We start from the raw sequence: 22,519 nt of genomic DNA, 5'->3' as shown, positions 1-22,519 counted from the left end.
ACACATCCACGACTAAGATAAAAAAAAATACAAAAAAAATACCTCAGGGTGATAGACCCACCTAAAAAATAATTCAAAGTGCTAAATACACCACAAAATACTTCAAAACGTAAAATGCACCATAAAATACATGACACTAAACGTACTTAAAAAAATACTTTAAGGCTGAATAAACCCATACTCGTATTCTTTAAGTTTGAAAAATCACCTTACCGTCAATGAACATCAAAGGCTATAACCTGTTTTGTTATAATGCAATTATGACGATATTTTAAGTTTTGAACTCATTACATATATGAACCAATAACTCATCCTAATACTACACTCACCCGCGGGGCTTCTTACATTTTTGCCCAAAAATCCAAAAAGACTTCGTACATAATTTTACAGCTCAAACTAACTTATAATAATCATTGCCATTTTTTGTGAATCAATTTACCTTATTGAAAATAATCCACAAGTAATGTTAGTGATGTACTCATACTTTGTAAATTTGCAAGGGAAATGATAGCAGTAACTGATAAAGTAATCCTCACCCATCATATACCTAAATCATCACATGGTTGTAAATAAAATAAAAAATCAATCATATTACAAATTATAAATAGATGCAACGAAACAGCTGTGAACTTTTTTTTTTTTTTTTAAATGCGAATCCGTTACATGCCATTAAAAACAGACCTCAAAGCGAAAACTGACATTACAAAGGAATCAACCGGAAATATTAGAACATATTGGATGCAGATTCCCTGATCATTGTTTAATGAAATTTCTGGTAGTATCTCATGACACACTAAAAAAAAAAAAAATGCCAACTACCACCAAAACCCCATTCTCGATGCAAAACACAGCAGCTAGAAACTCAACCAAAATAATACTTTCAGGGACCTATAAAGAAACCTCCATCTGCAAAGATCCTACAAATATTTTACAATGAAGATTATGACCTCAATATGGGAAATGGATCCTTACTTTATCATATAAATAGGCCCTAAAATAGGGGTCAAATAAAACACCCCCACCCCACATCTCATCAACTTAAGCGGGTTAAATTCTTTTCAAACTTTCGGAATTCAAATCCTTGCAATAATAGTTTTCCCAAGAATCAAGAAAAGCAAATTCCCTGCCAGTAAATGCCCCCGTTATTCATTCTACATTAGTCGTTACTATTACCAATTTAAGAGTATCAGTAGGCAAACTACAGTGTTGGGAGCTGAAAAGGAATGCCAAATGCCAAACAAAATATAATGCAAAAACATTAATTCTGACAGCTCGCAAGACATAACATTCCGTGCTAAGGTTACATTTTGACAGGTCGAACTATTGACTGCCTCTCTTATTTCAACCTAGCCCAAGTTAACCAGGACTTCTCTGAATAATACAAAAATGCTAATATCTACCAAGGGAAAAAATGAAAAAATAATAATTCAAACTATTTCTAGAACACTAGATTATAAGCCAAAAACAAAAAGGTTAAAAAAGGAAAAAACAAAACAAACCTTTACAGAACGAGGTTATCACCTCCTTTGCCTTGCATGATCTTTTGCGGTGCCAGTGCGAACATGTTCCAAGTGTCCAGCATTGAAAGGCAATCACAAAATATAACACAATCTCAACCGTGTTCATTGCCCTGATACTCTAAATTGGCCACAGAAGCAAGCTATCCCAACAAATCCATAAGGGGTGGCTCCTCAGACTTGGGATGAGCGGACCTCATGCTTGAACCAGCTCCCCTCCCTCTTCCTCTTCCTCTTCCTCTACCTCTGCCCACGGCAGTTGAGGGCGGTGGTGCAAGCTTAGGTGCAATCAGGTCATTCTGATCAGAAGCAAAGATGGATCCAAGATCTGTGGACTTGTTCTCTGTCTGTGGAACATTGGATGCTGGAAATCCCTGACTCTGCTTTAAGTACGCAAGAGAGTTCTGCGATTTTATACCACCATGCAGACTACCAGTGGTTGAACTGGAATTACCAAGGCTCAAACCAATTGGATCTTCTGAACTTGGGGTTTTAAAAGACCAACTATTGGTAGTTTGATTATTCCTAGCGTTTGAAGCGTTTGACATTAAACTAGGTCCATTTTTGTCTAGTGGAGGTCCTGAAGCACCATTGTTGGAACTTCCAGGTCCACCTAGTGAGCTGCTAGGACGTGGAGGCCAATTAGCGAAAGGATCAATGTCATCAAGAGTAGACGTAGAAGACGTTCCTGTTGTCTTCATGTGACTCTCAGAATCACCTAAATATTGGTTACCAGCAGCAGAAGCACGAGGAGGCCACTCTATATCGACTGAGGGGCATGAAATTGTAGCCTGCTGATTAGACACAGCAGATGAGGATGAATGTTGCTGTGAGGATGTTATTTGACCCATTGGGATTCCTGGCACAGGTTGACTTGATTTGTCAGTAAAACTTTGGGAAGAAGTGGTGCTCCCTTTCATAGTGCCACCCCAATCTTCATCCCAAGAAGAGCTGCTCTTGGTTGAAGCAACAGTGCTGTTTGTTTTAGCAGTGGCTTCATTGTGAAGACCATTAATTGGAGGAAATGGTTTGGTGACCTCAGGGATTCCAGACTGTGTCACAACCACTCCTCGCTTCTCCTCTATCATCCTGTACCAAAAACAGAAGTTATGAAAAGAAATTCAAAGAACACCTTAACTTACAAATGAAGCCAATTAATGGGAAAATCTGACAGGTGTTTTGTTTAGAAAAAAATGAAATAAAATAATATAAACCTTAGCATATCCTTCACAAAGAGCATATATTTGGCAAACTGCTGAACATTCAGTTGTTGAGTTGTCAGGAGGGGTATAACCAAAGGAAGCACATGCTCAGCAACAAACTCTACTCCATACTGGAAGGAGGAAAATCAAACAAAACAAAGCTGAAACTCCATAAATCTTTGGATGAAGCCGTCAATAAATTAAAATTACTTCAGTTATCAGGCCCATCATTGAAACTATTACCCGCTTATAAATAGCATTTGCAACCCCAAGTGTACACATAAGGGTAGGAGGAGAACGGTCAACAGCAGTACAGCGCTGAATAGTCTGCAAGATGTCTAGGACAGCAGGTTTATCAAGTCGGATAACCATGTCTCCTAAGCACAGCAAGGCATTGACTCTAACCTGTCAAGCGCAAAAATATAGCCTTAATATATTGAAATATTGGAATAGAGTTAAACAAGCAGCAAAACACCTATATAATGTCAGCTGGGATAACTCCAAAGTCATGCAATACATGTGAGTCCATACTCATTACACGGGGGGAAAATGGCAACGTATCAAGTACTTTTAAGAGACATTGAAAAATAAATTAAGATGATCAAGTCTCGACGAAAAATATAAGTACTTCAAATTACAAAGATTAAATAGATACTATTTCTTTAAAAAAATGTCCAGGAATGACCCCAAATATTTGCCAATCAGAAGAAGAAAATAAGAAGTGAAGTTGCAGGTGTGCGAGAAGAGAGCCAAGGTTGGTATTTGGTAGAAGTCCCACATTGCTAACATTGATGCATTGGGTGGAGAGCATTTGATATAAAAAGGAGGGAAACTTCTGTCAGTTAAAAAAGTTATGAGAAGCTCTGGCCCTCATGCATTAGTCCAGAAGCATTGTTTTTTCCTCTCTTTTTTTTTTCCCCCCTAGATTGTTCATGGTGGTCCAGTTTTTTGAGTAGAACCAGTCCGATTTTGACAAGTTTGGCTGGTTGTCCATCAGCTGAGCAGGTCTATGATTGGTTTTCTCTAAGGCCTGTTTGGGAGATCTTCCCAAACTGGACCAAGAGCTGGTTCCCAGTTTCAACCAGTTGAACCGGCCAGCCCCGTCCTGTCTTTCAATCCTTGCAAAATAGTGAGCAGATAACATTAAAATCTTCAAGACAACCATAAACGCAACATCTATTTTCTAAGCTGATGCAGAACCAAGCTGCAAGTTTCAGCATTGTACTTTTCATTTTCCACAGGTTTAGGAATATTAAGAAAAGTAAGTAAAAAAAAATCAAAATGTACATTGGCATGTGTCATTTAAGGATATAACTTGGTTATTATGTATGTATGAACTAAGGAGCCTAAACAATTAAGCGCTAAACCATGAACATGGGGCAAAACCAAAACCAACTCAGAAAGGAATGCATATTAGCGTGATAAAATGATAAAAGTCAAAACAAAATAGAACATACCGCAGCAATTGTCGTTTTAAGCGCTAAACCATGAACACGAGGCAAAACCACTTGTTTGACCAGCTGAATGAATGAAAATATGATAATGATTACTACTTTGATCCTGAAATATCATTATATCATAAATAACAAAATTTATTGCAAGATACACTAGGTATAAGTCATGAACAGTATAGCTCATTCATTAAATTTCATGCCATGTACTGCAAATTATATAATCCAAAATAACCTCTGGTTGAAAAACTAATCCAAAATAACCAAAAAAATGCATCACTCATAGTCATCAGAATATAGCCATCACCTGGGTATCAAGTTGCTTAGCAAGGGATACAGATTTCTTCAGAACCTCTTCTTGAACACGAGCATCATTCTCATCGAAAGCCCGAACAACCATTGGCAGAACATGTGAAACTAAATGATCCTGACTAGTCTAAATAAAGAAAGAATGACCTTATTACTGTTGGTTTATAAATATCATTGACAGTTTCAACGGTAATGCTGAACAATAAAAGAGAAGTTTTTAAGCTTCAAGAAAACTGACTCTCGATGTAAAAAATCTTTAAACGTCATAATAAATGAACTGAATAATAACTAAATTACCTTGTTTATTAAAAGCTCTGCATGCTTCACAAGCAGCAACAATGTCTCACCAGCTGCAGCACTCAAGACAGGAACAAGTGCTGGAAGAGTTGTAATCTCAAAATCACTTTTATCCTGTAAAACATCATAACAAATGAATTCATTATAGTCCCAAATCATATTTACCTTTAACCATACTCTCATTATCACACAAACCAAAACAAAAGTTTCACCATCCCCTGCTATAGCATTAACTCTTGATAATAACCGGTTCTACAGAGACCAGAATTTTCATTTCTTTAGAGCATTATAAAAAGTAAAACAAGGTATATTGATCATGATCCTTTTTTCTTTTCTTTGGGGGTTGGAGCACACAAGGAAGGCTTGTTAGAGTCAGATTCCTTAAGATAGACAAATAGTATACATAAATCAGACACAATAATTATTAAGCCTCTACCAATAAAATTAAGGAAGAAAAGATACAATACTATATGAACATATAAAAAAGGAAAATACAAATAATGCGCTCTCAAGTAATGAACAAATTTCCACTTGCATAGCACATCTGGCAGAAAAACTTCTGTGCATAGATGGAAGGGTTTCGAGCTTATGAGGAAATTGACATTTTCAAGGAAGTGACAAGTTGAAGCCAACATTTTTCAAGATTAAAAGGCTAAAGGCAGAGAGGCAGTTGCTATAGCAACTGAATCAAAACTCAAAGGCAAAACCATTTTTTCCTAAAAAAAATGAAGACCGTAACAAAACCATTTTTTCCTTGAGAAAATGAAGACCGTAAAACTTGTATTGAATATTGATGCCAATTTCATCATAAAAATTTAAATGACGAGAGAGAGAGAGAGATTTCAATTTGAAGAGAAGACAAGAAATCATCAGAATGAGTAGCATCTGCCTCTCTCCCTCTCACCCAACAGTCATCAGAACAATCTAACCTCATTAAAGTCAAACCGCATGCAGAGGTTTCAAGGTAAAAGAGGAGATAACAAACAATTTTAGGAACTCTATCAATGTGAAGTGAGTGTGCATATGAAAGAAAGGGATGACGAGATAGCAGCACCTGAGACTCCGCAATAGTTAGAACCATAGGAAGAATCATTGGCTGCATCACCACATTCCTAAGCTCAGCACAGAGAGGCGGAAGGACCTGAAGAAAAGTTATGTTTGTAAGTTATGTACAGCATAGCATATAAAGAATAATTCCAAATTAAGATTTCGGAGCATAGAAACATCATCAGCAAAACTCATGATATGAGATAGGAACAAGAGAAGCAACTCAGGCTATGCAAAAGAAAAAGAACGAAAAATAAGAGTAATTTGACATGCACAAACCTTATTTTTCCACTCAATATCAAATTCATATTCATAAAAGTGATTAGATATGTTGTATTTTGAAGTCCCATCCATGAATACAAAGTAATTGACAGAGAAAATTAATTTTATTAAGTACTGGAAAAAGAATATCAAATAAATTGATTTGTATAAGCATATAAATCAACATAGCCTTATAGCAAACCTTGTACCGCAATACACGGCTGTCAAAATCTTTCCACATGTCTGACAAAGCTTTTAAGAATTCTGTCTTCTGCATGTTATCTCTTTCCTGCAAAAACAGAAGACACACCATCAAGAACTTCAACTTTTCCAATGCTTTTTGTTTGTCTTAGACTCTTAACCAAATTCTGTTGCTAGTGGTATTGTTGCACAAAGCAAGTGTTAACAATGAAAATGCACACTCTTACAAGCATATGGTCAAGGAAGCGCAGAGCACGCAACCTAGTGTCATTCCGAAAAAAGGGGGACCCTGCAAAAATGAAGGAAAATACATTGCCACAGATTTTTAATAACACATTACGAACGAGGAAATTTGGCAATTGGGACAGAGCAGATGGTATAAATTTATTTTAATCTTCTACATTCATTTACATAGATGATCATAATTTAGCATTCCGCTTTGAGCTCCTTATATCAATGGCCTCCAGAAAACAACAGCAACACTATATTATATGTGGTTAATCATTTAACTTCAGCCTCCCATACATATTAATGGGATTCTTACCAGTTGTAGGTATAACTTTAAAACTAAGTGAAATCTTCTGGTATTTTTGCACCACATTTTAGAAAATCAAACTAAAGCTACAATGACATTTTTAAACCGTCTGTTTACGTATCAATAAGCTTTCAATGAATTTGAGATTTAAGGAGTTTTATCATTGGTAATTGATTTTATGGCCTCACAGAACTATTTGATACAAATGCTGCAGTTGCAGTTGTCAGGTAAGAACATCAATCATCTGAAAAATGTTAATTTAAGATGTTAGCCAGCATTTTCCCTGTCAAGCTAATGTTTTAACCAGCTTCTTGATGTACAAAAGGAGTAAACAAATCACCTATACTGCAATGTTCTTTAGTTTAATATCTTCCATTATTTCCTTGTTAGTCGATATTATGATTACGACCTACATGCCTGCTTTTTGCAGGAGCCTTAAATTGAACAATCAAGATTGGCTGCCCACTATTTTGAAATAACTAAGCCTGGTGAGTCCAATGCTGAAGTGGGCCAAGTTTACACTAGACGAACCGCTGAGGAGCCAGCTGCAGGCAAATGGGGGTAAAGTTTATGAAAGGATGAGTGCTACAGGAACCACTTCAGAAGTGGCACTAAAGGCAGAAAAGAGACCCAGGCAAAGGCAACTAACTTTTGTCTGTTTCCTTAAAGTGATAGAATGAGGGGGCAGTGAAACTTTAGGGAGCAGTAGCAGCGGTAGACAGATTATGTGAGGTTTTGGCCCTTTCGTTGCCAGAGAGGGGATCCAGACCCCTTGACTGTCAGGAGGAGTCTTGTTTTGAATTCTCTACATTTTTCCTTTCCTTTTTCAGTGTGTGATCTCAGCTATAATAGAAGGGAGTGATTTTGTAATCTGTTTCCCTCTTCAAACTCCTCTCCCAATATCAATTAGCATGTTCCATGTTATCAGACTATTTAATAAAATAACAAACGAATCTCAAGCAATCTTTATTTTCTTTTTGCTGTTCGTGATTGATCCCATTTTGATTTATCAATCATCAATCAGGGAATGGATACAGAATGAGATTTTAACATCCAAAAAGCAAACTTTACCAGTAAAAGCCGTTGCAGTTGGTCTTGAAGACTCGTTTGAAGATAGCATCCTCTGCAAGTCAGGAACCAACTCCGGTGGAATAGATGAGAATGTGTCACTGGATAAGTAAGTCAGAGTATTCATGTACTGCATAAGTAAAATTCCAGGATTTCTCATTACTCACAAGTGGTTAAGAAGAAACAAAAGATATTGTCACCAAAAAAATTAAAAAAAAAAAAAAAAACAGATGTTGTATTCATGAATGGGCAAAATTTTAATCTATTATGGGATTTTTATCGTAATCTATAATTGTATTCAATATTTGTAAGCATCTCCAATTCATTTTACACAATGTCCTTGAGTTGCACGTTTAGTGCCGTCAGCATATTTTCTTTTCATTTGACACAAAAAAGGAGGTCAAGCTATCCACATGAAAATACGTGACAAAGATCCTAAGAGGTTTAAATAACCACTAACATGTTCAACCCTCTGCATATTGGATAGGAAAGGCTATCTAAAAAGGCTGCTGGGAGAACATAAAAGGAGCCCATGGACTCATCTTGTAACACACCCAAGGGCAGAGAAATTCCCTTGAAATTATAAGCACTTCACTAAAGTCGTATATACCAGAAAACAGCATAAACAGCACAGTATCAAAGTTTGGGTGTCTTTTTTCATTTTGAATCATTTAAAACCTATCATGAGAAGCTTCTCTCAAGTAGAAGGACACACCCAGTATTCACCAAACAATCCAAAGAGATCATTCCATAAGTTGTGACCTGACAATGCAAAAACAAGAAGGCAACTAACCCATCCTTCCACATGTAACATTTTAGAGGAAAATGTTGTCTAAGATCAGAGCCGTGACGTGTCAATGATATTATTCCTTTTAAATATTACTTTCCAAACAAAAAGATATGACTTCAGAAAAAGGTTTCATGTTTCAAAAGGGCGTTGGTAAAGAAAGAGGATAAAAATAAATAACTATAAAAAGTATTAATTATCTTGAAGTTTGGACTTGTAAGAAATATAACCGCCATGAAATAGACTTTCCAGAGTCGTCAATTGATGGGAACCCAAGGGGTATGGGATGCTGCTTAAGTACCACATTGACATGTGGCAAAGTAGGGTGATCAAAGTGGCGCTCTCCCCTAAAAAGCTAGCTTTCAAAACAAAGGGAAAAAAGAAACAGAAGTTACACAACATGCATGGGTGCCTATCAACATCAGTATGGACAAGGAAGAATTGCTAGAAGTAAGGTTTTCTTTCTCTTTTTCCTTATCTAAAATGTAAAGCAGTTAACTCTATTTTCTTCTCTACTTTTTTCCCGAGAGCTTATGTTGGAAGACAAAGCCCAGGCCCAATAAGCTGTGTTTTATTTATTTCGGTCTGTTTTATTTATTTCAGCCTTTGTATTTTTAAGTTTATTAATCTGATTAGGATTACTAGCCTAATTAGAATAGAGCCTTTTTGGTTTTATCGATTATCCTAGATTTACCCTAGATTACCTTAGCTGGTTATATATTGTACCTCATTACTTCAGAAATATTGAAAAAAGCAGGTTCATTCTCGCCCTATTTACTCATGGTATTAGAGCGGGTAACTGCGACTAAGACCATCCAACTTGGTCCCACGAAGGGCGAGTAAAAACAGCAGTCTTGTTCGTGACTAAGACCAGACAAATTAGTCGCACAAAGCCACATCCCCGGTCACACAAAGCTAGCAGCAATTCGGTCCACAAAACCACGTCTCAGGCCAAACTAAGCTAGCATCCAGCAATTCAGTCGCAGATAGCAACTAAGACTGAACGTGGTCACACAAAGCAAACATCAATAATCCAGCAACTGGGTCGCATCGGAGATAACGAATAACTGGTCGCACAAAGGCACGACCATTATTGTGCAATCCGAGGAACGAGTAGTTGCCAGATGGAGTCTGAGTTTCCGCCTCTGTTTGGCACAATGAGGCATCCTTCATCAGCATTTACAACAAATACAGCAGCGCCTTCCTCTTCTTCTGCATCTGGTTCTTCTTCTTCCTCAATGTCTATAGAACTAGAATGGCCACCGAGACCCAAAAGATGTTGACTGCCCATAAGTTGAATGGAAGTAATTACTTACAATGGTCTCCAAGTGTCCTTATGTAACCTACAAGGCTGAAGAAAAGAAAAATATATAACTGGGGAGGCTCCACAACCAAGCCCGAAAGACTCAGAGTATGATACTTGGTTTGCCGAAACAATCTAGTGATGACCTGGTTATGTAATTCCACGACAGTAGACATCAGTGAAGGTTATTTACTTGCTAAGACAGCAAAAGAGATATGGGATGCTGCAAAAAGAACATACTCTGCTATGGAGAACACTGCTACTTTGTTTCAAATAAAACAATTACAAAGAGAGATGAAACAAGGAAGCATGACGGTGACACAATATTATACTTCTCTCACACGTTTGTGGCAGCAGTTGGACATGTTTGATGTCCATGAATGGAAGTGTAGCAGTGATGCCCAAGTATATAGGGAGCTGGTCAAAAAAGAAAGAACCTCTAAGTTCTTACTCGGTCTCATTAACATGTTTGATGACGTGAGAGGAAGAATTATGGGAATGAAGCCGATGCCATCATTATTTGAAACTTTCAACATGGTCAGATGTGAAGAAAGCAGAAAACAACTTACCCTAAGTGTATCTGCACCCTCTGAGAGTTTAGCATTGACAGTACAGGGCAACAATGGACCAAAACAAAGAGGAAAGAAGAATCCCAAATGATGGTGTGATCATTGCAACAAAAATGGTCATACTAGGGACATATGCTGGAAATTACATGGCAAGCTAGCAAATCTGAAACAAAAACAAAGACCGGAGAGCAGGGGATACGTTGCTGTGACTAACGAGAATGAGGAGAATGGAGAAACTCTTGGCCGAAAAGAACTGCAAGTACTCAAACGAATTCTTGAGAAGCATAACAACTCAACCTCTACCCCTAAAGCAAATCTGGTAAAGTCAGGTAATTCCATTATAACCCTAAATGTCATGGTAATCAGTGATAATAGTTGGATTGTTGACTCTGGAGCTACAGACCATATGACAGGTAACAAAGCTTTGTTCAGAATTCTAAAGTATTGTCATGAGGAGAACATTAAAGTGAAAGTTGCTAATGGAATTTTTTCCAAAGTTTGTGGTGTTGGAATTGTTGAAATCTCAGAAAACCTAGAATTACAGAATGTTCTATTTGTCCTAGCACTCGCATGTAATTTGCTATCAATGAGTAAAATAACTAGAAATCATCACTGCCGAGTGTCTTTTGATGATACAGTTTGTGTTTTTTAGGATTTGACAACAAGGAGGAGGATTGGTATTGCTAAAGAATGGGATGGACTCTATTATCTTGAAGGCTCTAGGATCACCAATAAACAAGTGGGCAAGGCGTTTTTTAGTTCAAATTCTTCAAATAAGGATGTATTGTTATGGCACTCTAGGATAGGCCATCCCAGTTTTAATTATATGAAACACTTATTTCTAGCTTTATTGAATAAAAGTTCAGCTCCTTTTCATTGTGAAACTTGCCAACTTGCAAAACAAACACGAACTTCCTGCCCCAAACAATCCTATAAATCAACTGCACCCTTTACTTTAACACATAGTGATATTTGGGGACCCACAAGAGTTAAATCAACCTCTAACACTAAGTGGTTTGTGACTTTTATTGATGATCACACCCGAGTAACCTGGGTATACCTAATGAAAGAAAAATCAAAATTTTTTAGCATTTTCAAAAGTTTCCACACATTTGTGAAAACTCAATTCCAAGGGACAACCAAGATTTTAAGAAGTGACAATGCAAGAGAATATCTCAACACAACCTTGAAAGAATTCCTTAACCAGCAAGGAATCCACCATCAGACCTCATGTACATACACCCCACAACAGAATGGGTTAGCTGAACGAAAGAACCAACATCTCCTAAAAGTCACCCGAGCTATGATGATTGCCAAGAATGTTCCAAACCTCTTCTGGGAAGAAGCTATTCTCACATCAACCTACCTTACTCCCATCCAAAAACTTCTTGAAACTTACCCAAATTCACTCCTAGTGTCAGACATTCCCTTGAAAGTATTTGGATGTGTAGTATATATACATCGAGATGCTAGCAACAAACTTGAATCAAGAGCTCTACAATGTATCTTTCTTGGGTACTCCCCTACCCAAAAGGGTTATAAGTGTTATTGCCCTACAACAAGGAGAGTTTATGTCACTAAGGATGCTGTTTTTCAAAAGATGCCTACTATCCCAAGTTGCCCATTCAGGGGGAGAATTATGACACGGAAGAATGGCTAACCTTGGGTGCCCCTGCTCAAACAAACCTAGACAGCCCTAAACCAACCCAGGCCATACACAAACCTAAACCAAACCAGGCCATAGCCGAACCTGAAAACCTAAATCTACAAGCTTCTGAAAACCTAAATTTCCCTACTCAACCCGAACCTGAAAGTCCAAACCCACAAGCTTCCTCGACTGAACAAAATCACAACGATATGGAAAATAGTGTTGAGACAGGGATGGACCAGGGGTATAGTACCGAATCAGATTCAGAAAAGCAGCAAAATAATAGAGTCCCTCACATTCCAAGGCACAACCAAGTCTCCAATGCAATGTTAGATCCTGAGGAACTTGGGTGGCCAATTGCTCTTAGGAAAGGGGTAAGATCCTGTACTCAGCATCCAATCAGTAAATTTGTTTCCTATAATAAATTATCTCCTCGAATGCAGACTTTCGTAGCAAACTTGTCCAATGAGAGAGTACCCAAGACATTTCAAGAGGCTATTGGTAACTTTAATTGGAAACAGGCTATCAATGAAGAGTTGGAAGCATTAAAACAGAATGAAACGTGGAAAATCATTGATCTACCCCCAGGAAAGAAGATCATGGGATGTCGGTGCGTTTTCACGTTTTCACAATCAAGTACAATCCAGACAGAAGCATAAACAAATATAAAGCGAGAATTGTGGCCCAAGGATATACACAAACATATGGGGTTGACTATCAAGAAACCTTTGCTCTGATGGCAAAGCTCAACACCATTAAGGTCCTTTTATCAGTGGCAGCGAATCTAGATTGGCCCCTCTATCAGTTAGACATGAAACATGCCTTTCTAAATAGGGAACTTAAAGAAGAAGTGTATATGAAGATACCAGCTAGCCTACATAATTCAACAAATAGCTCAAAGGTTTGTAAACTCCAGAAATCATTATATGTGTTGAAACAATCCCCTAGAGCTTGGTTTGGGAGATTCTCAACAACTATAAAAGGAATGGGATACTCACAAGGGCAATCAGACCATACACTTTTCATAAAGCATACTGATGATCAAATCACCATCCTAATAGTGTACGTAGACGATATTGTGATTACAGGAAATGACAAGTGCCGTGAGAGAGCTAAAGAAATCACTGGCAGCTAAGTTCGAGATGAAAGATCTGGGACAGATGAGGTATTTTCTCGGGATGGAGATTGGTAGAACCAAACAGGGAATAAACCTTTCCCAAAGAAAGTACACACTAGATTTATTGCAGAAAACAAGAATGCTTGGAGCCAAACCTACAGAAACTCCCATGGAGACAGACTGCAATTTAGAATACAAAAAAAATGGTATACCGGTTGACATTGGAAGATACCAACAGTTGGTAGGAAAGCTCATTTATCTGGCTCATACACAGCCAGAGGGAGTTGTAAGCCAGTTCATGAATCAACCGCAAGAATAGCATATGGAATCAATGTATAGAATTCTGAAATATTTGAAGATGAATCCAAGGAAAGGATTATTCTTCAAGAAAGGAGAGTCTAGAGGAATAGAAATTTACACAGATGCTGATCATGGGCAGTCCTTGCTAGATAGGAGGTCTACTACTGGATATATCACTTATTTAAGGGGAAATCTGGTTACCTGGAGAAGCAAGAAGCAACGAGTAGTTTCCAGAAGTAGTGCTGAGGCAGAACTAAGGGCATTGGCTCTTGGGGTCTGTGAAGGGATTTGGATAATTTGAGTTCCAAAGGAACTGAGACTGATACATATTGGACCAATAAAACTTTGGTGTGACAGTAAATCAGCTATAGAAATGGCCCTAAATCCTGTGCACCATGACAGAACAAAACATGTTGAAATTGACAGACACTTCATAAGAGAAAAAATTGAAGGAGGTATAATTGACTTATCTCACATTCGAACCAAAAATCAAATGGCAGATTTGTTCACTAAGCCATTACCCAGAGACTCGTTCGAAGGACTGAGGAGCAAGTTGGGAATGATTGACACCTACTCGCCAGCTTGAGGGGGAGTGTTGGAAGACAAAGCCTAGGCAAGCTGTGTTTTATTTATTTCAGTCTGTTTTATTTATTTCAGCCTTTGTATTTTTTAGTTTATTAATCTGATTAGGATTACTAGCCTGATTAGGATAGATCCTTTTTGGTTTTATCGTTTATCCTAGATTTACGCTAGATTATCTAAGCTGGTTATATATTGTCCCTCATTACTTCAGAAATATTGAAAAAAGCAGATTCATTCTCGCCCAATTTACTCAGCTTCTTCTTCAAGGGAAAAATAAAATACAATGTTATATAGCTAACTATCCTCTTCTTAACAATCCAAGGCAGTGCCAAATTATCAATTGAATAAGATAAGCTCAATGTGATAACAACTAATTCAATACAGGCCACACTCAACCTCTTTCTACAAGTTCTGCTAATTCAATTTTTTCTTGGCATCAGCCACACTAATCTCAAACGCCAACATAAGCCACACATATACTTCACCAGCTTCAAGTTCAAAGTATTTCTGCTTCTCATCCCGGTCAAATAATTTAAGCATCTTCTTTGCTCAAAGATATTTTTGACCAACAGTACTTTCTAATGCAGATTCTTGCCATCCCATATATCAAGTCTTATCTTGTGCTTCTGTTTTTGAACTATTTGGTGTGTAATTGCACATCTCACCTATAAACATAGAAGATTGAATCCAAGAGGTAATGCTTGCATTCATAATCAAGGCCTAAGGCTTATCCTTAACGAAAAAAACTATTCTATGTCTGGCCTTGCCAATTATCATATAGTTCAGATATCTTAGTTTAGCTCAAAGCAGAGGTAACCCCAGCCACTTTGATTAAAACTAAAATGATCTAGTACAGTTCAGAGAATCTTATGACTATTCAAGAAACTCTTCTGCAATCTACCAGAAACTGCAAACTCTTAATGAAACTTTTAGACGAGAAGGAACAAAATTCAAATGAAATTGAATTCGATTAAATTCAAAACGTATCAGCAATATGGCCCACCCAAGCTTTCCATTATTCATCATTTTTGTATCAACACCCCTTATTTAAAACTACAAGCTATCACATAATATTATGTCCAGCCTATTAACAAGAGAGAAAACGACACAGAATATGAAAGAGTTACATCCTTTTGAAGATAAGTATGATAATGATAGACACCAAGGTAGTATGAATTTCTGGATTTGGATCCCCTACAATGCCATCCCCCCTCAATTGCTTAGTTCTGTATATAGAGAGAGATAAATTTGTTATGAATAAAAATAGAAGTATGAAAATAACATAAATATTCTAACTGATTACACTACACTTGATCAATTGACGGATATAGGCATTGCAAGGGATCCAGTTCCTAGATTTCCAAGCCCTACACTGAGTAGCATGTACAGTTCACTTCAGTGGTTCTCACAATTCAATACCTAGCTTACAAGAGACCATTCTTATGTTTCTTTAATGCCTAACAAATAACATAAGAATAAAAATGTCACTGCCATATTTACAAAAGGATTCAACAGAAGAAAGAGAAAGGTTAGACAGACTTCAATTCTGCTAATGCAAATAAGTAAATACATATGCACATGAAAATCAGCCAAAAGCACAAACGTTCCTTCTTTAACTGTACAAAACTTCAGTTTTAGAAAAACTTTAGCATAACATAAAGCTAAATATAAGCTGAATTCCATGAAAAGGGTAGACATGTACTCATATATACCATCTTCACATTGTTGTGGCAGTCAAACAAAGGCCTGCGAGCAATTAAATGGTAAGCAACGCAACCAAAACTGAAAATATCAGAAGCCCACCCAGCTGATGACACAGTGCTTTTAACCAGCTCAGGAGCGGTGTAATTAAGTGATGGCTGTAGTGGAAGAATAGAGTCCTCGACATCATATTCCTGGGCAGCAGTCATAAGAAATAAGATGCTATTTCAAATGATAAGAGCAAGATTAAACAGAATCATTGATAAAGATGTGCATAGAATTATCAAAAAAATAGTCCTTGTCAGAACAAAGCTGACTCAACAATTCTTGCAAAGATGAATGATCATGCATAACAGGTACAAAATGCCGAGACTTGGTGGAGACCGAAGAAAGAAAAGTAGAAAAGAGAGCAAGAGAGATAGAGTGAAAAAGAAAGTGGAAGAGAAGGCTGACAGCAAATAAATCTATATAGCAATTCAATAATGAGGTCTGCAAAGAAATAACCATAAGGCTATTTATAGAGCCCTATGAATAGAAGAACAATATCGAGATGAGAGAGTAAGAATACAGTGGGAACTGTAGTAGCTATTAGGAAGGTGTTTGGGCGGAAACCAAACTACGGTTTTAAAATTGATTTTATGATGTATCTAAGAGGAGTTTTATTACGAATTGCATGAAAGCATTTTTTGACTGAACCAGACACCCCCTTAATCTACATAAGCTTCTTATTTATAATGAGAACAGAAAGACAGTATATTGATGACTAATAATTACAGAATAATCTCCCCAACTATTTACGATATAATGAAGTACTAATTATTTACAATCAATCATTAAAAAGGTGGATGAGTGGAAGAAAATATGTTGAAGATGATGAAATGAACATGAATTGCTCCTATAAATCTCATTGGTGAATTATATTATATATAACTAAATATTATCGAAGTTATATAGAGATGACCTTAATAATCATGCCAACAACCCACGGAAGCAAAACCAAATGGTTTATCCCATGATCAACAACAGAACTACAGGGTACCCTATGCAACAAAGAAGTCAACAATAATTATATAAAATGTTTCACGCACAGCATAATGGAAAGCTTGCAGATTAGTCGAGTCACCAGAGGCCTGAGCTGCTGAAACTGCAAAACCAAATCCGCCAAGTTTCCAAGCTCCACTTGAAGTGATAAGAATATTCTGTGAAAAAAAAAATATATAAATTTACATTTGATAAACTCATCAATTTCATCATAGAGCACAAAAGATCAAGTATTCAAGTGAGGATCCATGTCACTTAAGCAAGGATACCACAGACATGAACAGGTTGTAGTCAAAGGAGAAAGGCGCACTTGTGGAACAAGACCTCTAAAGCACCCATATTGCAAAATATTATTTATTTAGTTTACTAATATTTTGTAAGCAGGCCAAAAATGACACAAGACAACACATTATAGATGGATAGAAAGAAAGCGAGTGCCTGGGAAGAAGATCGCCTGCCGCCTAAAGCCTCTAAATCAAGATTCAACCTCTCTGACCGTCATGGATCCGAATCTGATAGTCCAGATGGCTAAATTAACAATCTCTAAGTCTATTTCTCTATTTATTACATCAATATTACTGGACTTGACTGCAGTTTAACTGCTTTTATTGGTATATAATTTCACTTACATGGCTACCACATATTTTGGGTTCCAACATTAACTGCTTAACTTTATATTTGATAAACGACTTGATGATTTTGAGTTCACCTGAAAAAACAATGGGTTATTATGTTTGAAAAGCCATACTACTAAAATGGTTTCTGTTATTATAAGCTGACATTAATTTTTTTATTTTACTTTCTATAGCATATTTTTAGAATTCTTTCCTATTTTAGCGTCTTGCTTCGCTCAAGCATATGATCTCTTTTGTCTACGAATACTTTTGCACTTATGTAACATAATAAATATAACCCAGATGCTCCAGATTTAACAAAATAGATGTTTTCCACGTTCAAAAAGAGATAATACAGATTTGTTTCTATGATTTAATGAATAATTTCACCGAGAGAGGAATGAAGAATCAATGAGCAAGAAGTTCAGGTGAAAAGACATTTGCAAGTATCAATCTCTTTAAGCATTGGTTGTCATATTCCATAATAATCTTGATGAAAAATGTTGGAAATGGGCCTGCCGCCACTCTTGGGCCCTCTCATGACTTAGCATACTTTTAAATCTATAATCTGTAGTATCTTATCTATATTTATATCTCTGTTATCATTGTCCGAGACTGTAGGAGCCTTTTAAGGGATTAGAATCAGATTTTATTCTCCTTTTCCCTATATATGTAACCCTCACGTATAAATAAAGTTTCGGAGCTGTTTTCCCATATTTAATTTTATGGTATAAGAGCCAAGGTAACTCTGCCTATATTGTATAGCCGGTCACAAGCCCGGATAAAGGAGGAGGGTTGTGTTAGGCCCTTGACAGCCAACATAAAAACCCATCGAATCTCATGAACATGGATCAACAAAGTAATTGTGCTAATGCTAGGTTGTTGTCTAGAAGTAACGGGCTGTATGGCTTGAGTACAGTGAGAAGTGAGCTAAAACTGCTGCATTGTCGCCCAGATGTAGTGTTAAATGAGCAAGGACTACCGCACTCTCTTGGACGGAGGCGGCTAAAAAAGTTAGTTCATGAGACCAAGATTAGATTTGGCACTTGGAATATTGGAACGCTGAATGAGAAATTTATGTAGGTAGTAGGAGTTATGAGGGACAGAAGGATTAATATCTTGTGCCTCTAAAAAACCAAATGGACTGGAGAAATTGCCAAGGAACTTGGAGAGTATAAACTTTAGTACACAGGAAAGGTGAGTGCAAGGAATGGTGTTGGTATCATCGTTGGTGGAATATGGAAAAAAAATGTGGTAGAGGTTAAAAGGTTTGAGGACAGAATCATATCTTTAAGAGTAATTGCTGGAAAAGATACTATCAATATCATTAGTGGCTATGCGTCTCAGATAGAGGCAAAGGCACACCTTAAAGATAAGTTCTAGGAAGATATGGAAGGGTTGGCTCAAAGCATATCACTCGAAAGAAAAAAAATTTATCGATGGGGATCTTAATGGACATGTCAGTAAGGAAGCAGAACAATTCGGCAAGGAAGCAGAACAATTCGACGAGGCTCATGGTGGTTTTGGTTTTGAGGAGCTTAATAATGGAGGACAATCTATTCTTAACTTTGCTCTTGCATATAATCTTAAGATTGTCAAAACTTGTTTTAAGAAGCGAGATGAGCATTTAATCACGTACAAGAGTGGTACCTTAAAATCACATATTGATTTCTTTTTGGTTAAGAATGCGGACATAAGATTGTGTACTAATTGTAAAGTGATTCCTGGAGATGGGATGACTGCCCAACATAAAGTACTTATCCTTGATGCGCATTTTAAGAGTACCAGGCAAAAGTACCATCAAGTGGTAAAACCCAAGATTAAGTGGTGGCCGTTAAAGGGTGAAAAGCAAGAGTTATTCAAAAGGCCTCTTTTGGAGGAAGGAATTTGGGAGTAGGAAATGCAAACATGATGTGGGAAGAGATAGTTACAAGGATTTGTATGGTAATTAAAGCAATTTTGGGAGAATCCAAAGGTTCTAATCAAAGAGACAAGGAGACTTGGTGGGATAAGAATGTGCGAGAGAAAGTCAGACAGAAAAAAGATTGTTTTAAGGTTATACATTTGTGCAATAGTGTAGAGAACCAGGAAAAGTATCAGTTGGCTAAAAAAGAGACTAAGTGAGCAATGAGCAAAGCACGTACTAAAGCTTATGAGGGGTTTTATCAGGAGTTAGGAACAAAGACGGGAGAAAGAAATATTTACAAGATTGCAAAGCAAAAGGAGAGGAAAAAGAGAGATTTGACCAAGTAAAGTGTATAAAGAATGAAGATGGTTAAGTGCTAGATATTAATGGTGATATTAAGGACAAATAGAAGGCTTACTTTTACAAGTTGTTTAATGAGAGAAGCAATTATGCAACACAGGACTTACATGACTTGCTAATTAACGAAGATGATTGGAATTTGGCTATTTACTGCAGGATCCACATCAGAGAGGTTAGGACAGCTCTCAAGAAAATAGACAATAGTAAAACCGTTGGGCTTGATGGTATCCCTATTAAAATTTGGAAATGTTTGAGAGATGAGGGTGAAGCGTGGATAACTAAGCTTTTTAATGAAATTTTACGCTCTAAGAATATGCAGGATGATTGGAGGAGAAGCATTTTAGTTCCTATTTACAAGAATAAAGAAGACATTCAAAACTGTGCAAACTATAGAGGGATAAAACTTATGAGTTATATAATAAAGCTGTGCGAAAAAATGATGGAATATAGATTGAGGTTGGAGACTTCTATTTTGGAAAACCAATTTAGATTTATGGCAAGGAGGTCCACAACAGAAGCAATCTATTTACTAAAAAGGTTGCTAAAAAGATATAGGAGTAAAAGAAGAGATTTACACATGGTTTTAATAGACCTAGAAAAGGCTTATGATTGTGTGCCGAGAGAAGTAATATGGAAAGCTTTGGAAAAGAAAAGTGTACAGGTTGCTTATATCAAAGCCATACAAGATATGTATGAGGAAGTAACTACTAGTGTAAGAACGCCTAAAGGTGAGACAAAAAACTTCCCTAGTAAGATTGGCCTACATCAGGGATCTTCTTTGAGTCCATACTTGTTTAATATTGTTCTGGATGTTCTAACCAAAATTATTTAAGAAAAAATCCCTATGTCCATGCTCTTCGCAGATAACATAGTTCTCATGGCAAAATCAAAAGAAGAGATTAACACTAGATTGGAGTTATGGAGAACGACTTTGGAGTCAAAAGGTGTCCGCTTGAATAGGAACAAAACAGAATATATACATTGTAATTTTGGAGGGAGGCAAGACAATAGGGATTTGGAAGTGAAGATTGGAGACCAAATTATTCTCAAGTATCAGAATTTAAATACCTAGTATCCATTATACATGACGATGGAAAAATTGATGGAGACGTTTCTCATAGAATACAAGCTGGATGGTTAAAGTGGAGGAAGGCTACCTAAGTTTTTTATGATAAGAAGGTACCTAAGAAGCTTAAGGGAAAACTTCATCAGACTGCTATAAGACCAACTATGTTGTAGGGTAATGAATGTTGGGCAATAAAGGGAAAACAAGAGCACAAAGTTGAGGTAGCAAAAATGAGTATGTTGAGATGAATATGTGATCATACAAGAAAAGATAAAATTTGAAATGAAAATATCAGAACAAGAGTTGGTGTGGCACCTATACAAGAAAAAATGATTGAAAATTGCTTAAGATGGTTTGAACATGTACAGAGAAGGCCATTGGAGGCCCCGGTGAGGACGGTAGATTAGACAATATGGAGTCCCATAAAAAAAAGCCAAGGAAGACCAAGAAGAACATTTAATGAGGTCATTAAACGAGACCTCCTAATCAACAAGATATCTAAGGACTGGATTGTTGACAGAACACGATAACGTCATTTGATTCATGTAGCTAACTCCACCTAGTGGGATAAGGCTTATTGTTGTTGTTGTTATATAAGAGCCAAGGTCTTCAGCCCTAGTATGCCATTCCAGGCAGCTCTAACCAACCAACAACCACGAGCCTTCGATGTTGATGATGGAGATCGTCATTCATCATCAACCAGTAAGGGTTCACAAGGGTCTTGTTCGCACGGAGGAAGCCATGCAGTAAAACCATCGTTGCTACATGTGGTGTGCAATGTCACACCAGATTCTTTCTCCCAGGTTATGATCACACATTGCTTCAATGGTAACAACAACCTTCAGTAGTCCCAAAATGTTCTTATGTTTGTGAGGGAAAAGAACAAGGAGAAGTACCTCATCGATACTCCACCTAGCTCTACCAATGATCAATTTGAAGCTTGCAGTGCTAAAAAGAATATGGTAATGGCGTGGCTCGTGAATTCTGACCCTGGAAATAAGTAAGAACTATCTACTCGCAACTACTGCTAAGGAGATCTGGGAGTCAGTAAAAAAAACCTACTCGGTGAGGGAGAACATAACTGCCATCTTCCAGCTAAAGCGTCTTCTCCGTGGTCTAGTCCAAGGTGAACAATATATGATGCAGTTCTATAGTGCACTGGTGAGGCTTTAGTAGCAAATAGACCTCTATGAAGTCTGTGAATGGACGTGCCATAAGGATGAGTTATACTACAAACAACTCATTGATTGAGAGAGATGTTATGAGTTCTTGCTTGGGCTCAATGATTCCTATGAGGATATTGGAGGCCGAACAATGAGTATGAAGCCTCTTCCCTCATTAGAAGACACATTCAATATGATATGATGTGAAGAGAGTAGAAAGACATTGACTTAAAGACCACCTGTGTCATCACCAGCTCTAAATAAGGGATCCACACTTGCCATTCGCAGTTATCAAGGCGATTCAAAGAGCAAGAAGGCTGCAAAATGGTATGATCACTACAGTAAAAGTGGCCACGCTAGGAAGAATTGTTGGAAGCTCCACAGCAAGCCCTCAAAACAGAAAAATAAACCAGAAGGAAAAGGTTTTCTGGTTGGTATAGACTGTGGGAGTGCATCTTTAAGTAGTGGAGAACT

General features: G+C 37.2%; 1 protein-coding gene across 4 annotated transcripts in view; it reads right to left on the bottom strand.

Moving 5' to 3' along the window:
- Positions 1–209: 209 nt before the first annotated feature.
- Positions 210–22,519, bottom strand: part of LOC114756529 (SCY1-like protein 2) — a 28,050-nt gene continuing 5,740 nt past the window's right edge. The window contains exons 3-15 of one of the 4 annotated variants that reach the window (XR_003741467.1): positions 16,984–17,094; positions 15,907–16,089; positions 7,892–8,018; positions 6,513–6,574; positions 6,287–6,373; positions 5,831–5,917; positions 4,777–4,890; positions 4,478–4,606; positions 4,177–4,239; positions 2,963–3,124; positions 2,732–2,850; positions 1,500–2,606; positions 210–547 (exon numbers count right to left, since the gene is read on the bottom strand). Coding sequence is in view for 1 of the 4 variants with exons in the window: in XM_028945471.1 (XP_028801304.1) it covers positions 1,661–2,606; positions 2,732–2,850; positions 2,963–3,124; positions 4,177–4,239; positions 4,478–4,606; positions 4,777–4,890; positions 5,831–5,917; positions 6,287–6,373; positions 6,513–6,574; positions 7,892–8,018; positions 15,907–16,089; positions 16,984–17,094 (2,190 nt within the window). In the remaining 3 variants the exon portion in view is untranslated. Of the gene's footprint in view, positions 548–645; positions 918–1,216; positions 2,607–2,731; positions 2,851–2,962; positions 3,125–4,176; positions 4,240–4,477; positions 4,607–4,776; positions 4,891–5,830; positions 5,918–6,286; positions 6,374–6,512; positions 6,575–7,891; positions 8,019–15,906; positions 16,090–16,983; positions 17,095–22,519 lie in introns of those variants that run through there. The other 3 variants (XR_003741468.1, XR_003741466.1, XM_028945471.1) reach the window with 3 other exon arrangements.

This window comes from Neltuma alba, unplaced genomic scaffold (genome assembly GCF_004799145.2).
Source record: "Neltuma alba isolate B1F8T4 unplaced genomic scaffold, ASM479914v2 tig00010421_pilon, whole genome shotgun sequence".
NCBI lineage: Eukaryota > Viridiplantae > Streptophyta > Magnoliopsida > Fabales > Fabaceae > Neltuma > Neltuma alba.
Note: the sequence above shows the minus strand (reverse complement) of the source record. Positions and strands in the feature narration are given on the sequence as shown.